The 6,977-nt window shown below is 45.1% G+C and overlaps 1 protein-coding gene across 1 annotated transcript in view; it reads right to left on the bottom strand.

Annotated features, from left to right (window-relative positions):
• Window positions 1-1,698: 1,698 nt before the first annotated feature.
• The window catches only part of LOC121531551 (pleckstrin homology domain-containing family A member 5), a 241,540-nt gene continuing 236,261 nt past the window's right edge, over window positions 1,699-6,977 (bottom strand). The window contains exons 28-30 of the mRNA XM_045205197.1: window positions 5,664-5,800; window positions 1,966-2,092; window positions 1,699-1,790 (exon numbers count right to left, since the gene is read on the bottom strand). Coding sequence (XP_045061132.1) covers window positions 1,977-2,092; window positions 5,664-5,800 — 253 coding nt within the window. The 3' untranslated portion in view covers window positions 1,699-1,790; window positions 1,966-1,976. The remainder of the gene's footprint in view (window positions 1,791-1,965; window positions 2,093-5,663; window positions 5,801-6,977) is intronic.

The following is a 6,977-nucleotide window of genomic DNA, read 5'->3' as shown; positions in this document are numbered from 1 at the left end:
AGCCAAAACATTCATGTGTGTCGGCAACAACAGTGCGACAGGGTCCGTATCCAAAATGGCACCCTGTTCCCTAATACGTAGTACATTCCTTTTGTCCAGAGCCCTGTGGGCCCCTGATACAAAGTAGTGCACTACAGTTGGAATAGTGCCATTCGGCTGCAGACAGGGAACTGCAGAAGATCCGACGTATAAATACAATTACAACCACCCAGAAAAAAAATATTACAAATCTCATCCATACTCCTCTGCAGCAATAAAGTGGTACCTTCTTTGAATCTATAAATCAACTATATTTGTTTCTCGTATATATTTAGACGTATAAAACAGAAATGGTTTGTACACTGGACTTGAATTACTAAAATATGTATGCAGTGTTTTTTTTTTTTTTACAACTTAAATGAACTAAAATAGTTATAAAACCAAGCTGAACAGCGGAACTCTTGAACTGTGAAAATGTTATTGGCATTACTGTGTCTGTGTGTATTGAACACGTGACAGTCTTTTCCCAAGGGAAGGAGTCATCACAGCAGGATTCAGGCCTTACGCTCTGAACACACCCTATCCATCAGATAATATTCAATCAGAGAATCAGAATCATCAACTCCAACTTTAAACTATATAAATAACGGCAATGGAACTAATTATATTCTAAAAGCAACATTACCGATGCCTTATTATTGTCTCATTGTTGCAAAGATCAAATGTGATACCATAGAGAGTAGGTGAGGGGGAGAGGAAGGGTGATACCATGGAGAGTAGGCGAGGGGGAGAGGAAGGGTGATACCATAGAGAGTAGGTGAGGGGGGAGAGGAAGGGTGATACCATGGAGAGTAGGTGAGGAGGGAGAGGAAGGGTGATACCATGGAGAGTAGGTGAGGAGGGAGAGGAAGGGTGATACCATGGAGAGTAGGCGAGGGGGAGAGGAAGGGTGATACCATAGAGAGTAGGTGAGGGGGAGAGGAAGGGTGATACCATAGAGAGTAGGTGAGGGGGGAGAGGAAGGGTGATACCATAGAGAGTAGGTGAGGGGGAGAGGAAGGGTGATACCATGGAGAGTAGGTGAGGGGGGAGAGGAAGGGTGATACCATAGAGAGTAGGTGAGGGGGAGAGGAAGGGTGATACCATAGAGAGTAGGTGAGGGGGAGAGGAAGGGTGATACCATGGAGAGTAGGTGAGGAGGGAGAGGAAGGGTGATACCATGGAGAGTAGGTGAGGAGGGAGAGGAAGGGTGATACCATAGAGAGTAGGTGAGGGGGGAGAGGAAGGGTGATACCATAGAGAGTAGGTGAGGAGGGAGAGGAAGGGTGATACCATAGAGAGTAGGTGAGGGGGAGAGGAAGGGTGATACCATGGAGAGTAGGTGAGGGGGAGAGGAAGGGTGATACCATGGAGAGTAGGTGAGGAGGGAGAGGAAGGGTGATACCATAGAGAGTAGGTGAGGGGGGAGAGGAAGGGTGATACCATAGAGAGTAGATGAGGGGGGAGATGAAGGGAAAGTGGTGGTGATGTTAAAGGGAGGGGATGACAGAGGGAGGCAATGTGGCAACATGAATTGACGTCATGGCACAGGAGGATGTGATGTCATAGTAAGGTATAGATTGAACAGAGAGCACGTAAGGTCCAGAGCATGGCGTGGTCTAACGGGCCATCAGTCTGTCAGTCAGTCCACTTCTGTTGGATTTTGTGCTGGGTGTGTCATGTCCTAGGGTAGAGGTCTTCTTCATAATAAGCGGGAGCCTCAACTCTCCTTTGACACATCTCTCACGTGTAGGTCTTCACTGAGGCCAGGGCTAAAAAGAGAAAGAAAGAAAGAAAGAAAGGGATTTTTAAAAAGGAGAGAGAGTGAGGAAGACAGAGTGAGAAAGTGTGAGGGAGATGGAGAGAGAGAACGAGAGAGAAGACAGACAGAGAGGAGAGGCCGAACAGAGAGGAGAGGCTCTTACGGGCGTTCCTACACACACTTACTGCTGCTGCTACTACACACACATGAAGTGGGAGCCGTCAGTGAGCTGGGGGGGTGGCTGTGTGTTAGGAGGTGGAGATGAGGAGGGTTGGGGGTCAGGAGGAGGTGAGGAGGACGACAAGCTGCGCACTGCAAACCACACAGGACGCACACCACGTACATGAACACACACCACACGACATGGTCACACACACACACACACACACACACACACACACACAAAAACAAACAAGTTGTGTACATTACTTATTTCATTCTTTCAACAACAACAACAAAAGTTAATGAATGACAAAACAAGTCAAGCAAATCAATGATGTAAATCAAATAAACAAATATATACTGTTATGCATGTTATGTCATGTGAATAAATCAATGTTATATCCTGTGGCATATAACATTCGATGAAGGAAATATGAAGCCATACAAGCAGCATGAATTGATTGCATAATTTGAACAAAATGTGACAAATTGCTAAGCTGTGTTGTTCTTCTCCTGTCGTGTCCTATGTTGTGTGTCTGGATGCCTCGGCAACCAGCTCCAAATCATATCAAATTGTATTGGTCACATACATATTTAGCAGATGTTATTGCGGGTGTAGCGAAATGCTTGTGTTTCTAGCTCCAACAGTGCAGTAATATCTAACAATACACACTATATACTCCCTCTCTCCCTCCCCTCCCGGAGGACCTGAGCCCTAGGACCATGCCTCAGGACTACCTGGCCTGATGACTCCTGGCTGTCCCCAGTCCACCTGGTCGTGCCGCTGCTCCAGTTTCAACTCTTCTGTCTGCGGCTATGGAACCCTGACCTATTCACCGGACGTGCTACCTTGTCCCAGACCTGCTGTTTTCAACTCTCTCTCTCTCTCTACCGCACCTGCTATTTCTACCTCTAAATGCCCGGCTATGAAAAGCCAAGTGACATTTACTCCTGATGTACTGACCTGTTGCAACCTCTACAACCACTGTGATTATTATTTGACCCTGCTGGTCATCTATGAATGTTTGAACATCTTGGAGAAAAATCTGGCCTTAATGGCCATGTACTGATATAATCTCCACCCGGCACAGCAAGGAGGGGACTGGCCACCCATCAGACCCTGGTTCTTCTAGGTTTCTTCCTAGGTTCCTGCCTTTCTAGGGAGTTTTTCCTAGCCACCGTGCTTCTACATTGCTTGCTGTTTGGGGTTTTAGGCTGGGTTTCTGTACAGCACTTTGTAACATCTGCTTATGTAAAAAGTGCTTTATAAATACAATTTCATTGATTGACTAATCTAAAAGTAAAAGAATGGAATTAAGAAATATAGAAATATTAGGACGAGCAATGTCGGAGTCCGGAGTATAAATATAAATATATATAAATATGTGATGGGCTGTATATACAATATGGACAGTATATGGATATAATTAAGTAATAAGGCCTGAGGGGGTGTGGTATATTGGCCATATACCACAAACCCCAGAGTTGCCTTATTGCTATTATAAACTGTGTTTTGTCATACCCGTGGTATACGGTCTGATATACCACGGCTGTCAGCCAATCAGCATTCAGGGCTCGAACCACCCAGTTTATAATATGTAGTATACAGTATCTGAATAACAGCAATAGTTAACATTATTAAAGTGACCTGTTCCATGACTGTATACAGTTGAAGTCGGAAGTTTACATACACCTTCGCCAAATACATTTCAACTCAGTTTTTCACAATTCCTGACATTTAATCCTAGTAAAAATTCCCTGTCTTAGGTCAGTTAGGATCACCACTTTATTTTAAGAATGTGAAATGTCAGAATAATAGTAGAGAGAATGATTTATTTACATTTAGCAGACACTCTTATCCAGAGCGACTTACAGGAGCAATTAGGGTTAAGTGCCTTGCTCAAGGGCATATCGACAGATTTTTCACCTAGTCGGCTCAGGGATTAGAACCAGCGATCTTTCGATTACTGGCACAACGCTCTTAACCACTAAGCTACCTGCCGCCCCAGCTTTATTTCAGCTTTTATTTCTTTCATCACATTCCCAGTGGGTCAGAAGTTTACATACACTCAATTAGTATTTGGTAGCATTGCCTTTAAATTGTTTAACTTGGGTCAAACGTTTCGGGTAGCCTTCCACAAGCTTCCCACAATAAGTTTGGTGAATTTTGGCCCATTCCTCCTGACAGAGCTGGTGTAACTGAGTCAGGTTTGTAGGCCTCCTTGCTCGCATACGCTTTTTCAGTTCTGCCCACAAACGTTCTATAGGATTGAGGTCAGGGCTTTGTGATGGCCACTCCAATACCTTGACTTTGTTGTCCTTAAGTCATTTTGCCACAACTTTGAAAGTATGCTTTGGATCATTGTCCATTTGGAAGACCCATTCGCGACCAAGCTTTAACTTCCGGACTGATGTCGAGATGTTGCTTCAATATATCCACATCATTTTCCTTCTTCATGATGCCATCTATTTTGTGAAGTGCACCAGTCCCTCCTGCAGCAAAGCACCCCCACAGCATGATGCTGCCACCCCCGTGCTTCACGGTTGGGATGGTGTTCTTCGGCTTGCAAGCACCCCCTTTTTCCTCCAAACATAATGATGGTCATTATGGCCAAACAGTTCTATTTTTGTTTCATCAGACCAGAGGACATTTCTCCAAAAAGTACGATATTTGTCCCCATATGCAGTTGCAAACCGTAGTCTGGTTTATTTATGGCGGTTTTGAAGCAGTGGCTTCTTCCTTGCTGGGCGGCCTTTCAGGTTATGTCGATATAGGACTCGTTTTACTGTGGATATAGATACTTTTGTACCTGTTCCTTCCAGCATCTTCACAAGGTCCTTTGCTGTTGTTCTGAGATTGATTTGCACTTTTCGCACCAAAGTATGTTCATCTCTAGGAGACAGAACGCATCTCCTTCCTGAGCGGTGTGACGGCTGCGTGGTCCCATGGTGTTTATATTGTTTGTACAGATGAACATGGTACCTTCAGGTGTTTGGAAATTGCACCCAATGATGAACCAGACTTGTGGAGGTCTACCATTTTTTTTCTGAGGTCTTGGCTGATTTCTTTTGATTTTTTCCCATGATGTCAAGCAAAGAGGCACTGAGTTTGAAGGTAGGCCTTGAAATACATCCACAGGTACACCTCCAATTGACTCAAATGATGTCAATTAGCCTATCAGAAGCTTCTAAAGCCATGATTTTCTGGAATTTTCCAAGCTGTTTAAAGGCACAGTCAACTTAGTGTATATAAACTTCTGACCCACTGGAATTGTGATACAGTGAAATAATCTGTCTGTAAACAATTGTTGGAAAAATTACTTGTGTCATGCACAAAGTAGATGTCCTAACCGACTTGCCAAAACTATAGTTTGTTAACAACAAATTTGTGGAGTGGTTGAAAAACGAGTTTTAATGACTCCAACCTAAGTGTATGTAAACTTCCGACTTCAACTGTACATAGGGCAGCAGCCACTAAGGTGTATGGTAGATTAACAGGGTGGTAGCCGGCTAGTGACAGTGACTGAAGTTCAGGGCAGGGTACTGGGCGGGGGCTGGCTAGTGGTCGTAGGAGATGTTGTAGAATGTTCTATACAATACTGTACTGTACTGTAGTGTAGTGTACAGTGGTGTACTGTTCTGTAATGTTACACTGTGCTGTACTAAACTATCCTGTCCTTTATGATCCTGTGCTGTACTGTTATACTGTGCTGTACTGTACCTGCCACCAGCTTGCTGCGTTTGGAGGCCTCAGCAGCCAGTTCATAGGATATGTTGATCATTTTCTCCTGATCCTGAGCTGTGGCCTCCTCCTCATCCTCCTTCTCTGGACCAGGAGGAGAGAGCACATTCTGCATACTGGGGGGGAGAGAGAGAGAGAGAGAGAGAGAGAGAGAGAGAGACAGACACAGACACAGAGACAGACACAGAGACAGAGACAGACACAGAGACAGACACAGAGACAGAGACAGAGAGACAGAGACAGAGAGAGAGACAGAGACAGAGACAGAGACAGAGAGAGACAGAGACAGAGAGACAGAGAGAGAGACAGAGACAGAGAGACAGAGACAGAGACAAAGAGAGAGACAGAGAGAGACAGAGAGAGAGACAGAGAGAAAGACAGAGACAGAGACAGAGAGAGAGACAGAGACAGACAGAGACAGAGACAGAGAGACAGAGAGAGAGACAGAGACAGAGACAGAGAGAGAGAGACAGAGACAGACACAGAGACAGACACAGAGACAGAGACAGAGAGAGAGAGAGAGTTAGGGTTAGGACACACTGTGGCCTCCTCAGTTTCCTCCTCAGGGCTCAGCACCACATCAGGAGGAGAGAGCACATTCTGCATACTGGAGAAACAGAACACAGAAATATATTGCATTTGCACAAAACACAATTACCCCAGGACACAAAAAAAGTATGTTTTATAAATCAAATATCGTAACAAATAAATGTCCTGATAGCCAGCTACAGCTGGATCTGGAGGGAACACAGGTCACACTATGTGCTGTGAACTGTCCAGCTGGTTAATACCAACCCTGTCCACTGGTAAATACCAACCCTGACCAGCTGGTTAATACCAACCCTGTCCACTGGTAAATACCAACCCTGACCAGCTGGTAAATACCAACCCTGACCAGCTGGTTAATACCAACCCTGTCCACTGGTAAATACCAACCCTGACCAGCTGGTAAATACCAACCCTGACCAGCTGGTTAATACCAACCCTGTCCACTGGTAAATACCAACCCTGACCAGCTGGTTAATATCAACCCTGTCCACTGGTAAATACCAACCCTGACCAGCTGGTTAATACCAACCCTGTCCACTGGTAAATACCAACCCTGACCAGCTGGTAAATACCAACCCTGACCAGCTGGTTAATACCAACCCTGTCCACTGGTAAATACCAACCCTGACCAGCTGGTAAATACCAACCCTGACCAGCTGGTTAATACCAACCCTGTCCACTGGTAAATACCAACCCTGACCAGCTGGTTAATACCAACCCTGTCCACTGGTAAATACCAACCCT

This window comes from Coregonus clupeaformis, chromosome 19 (genome assembly GCF_020615455.1).
Source record: "Coregonus clupeaformis isolate EN_2021a chromosome 19, ASM2061545v1, whole genome shotgun sequence".
In the NCBI taxonomy this organism is placed as follows: domain Eukaryota; kingdom Metazoa; phylum Chordata; class Actinopteri; order Salmoniformes; family Salmonidae; genus Coregonus; species Coregonus clupeaformis.
This window is presented reverse-complemented; position numbering and strand designations above follow the sequence as displayed.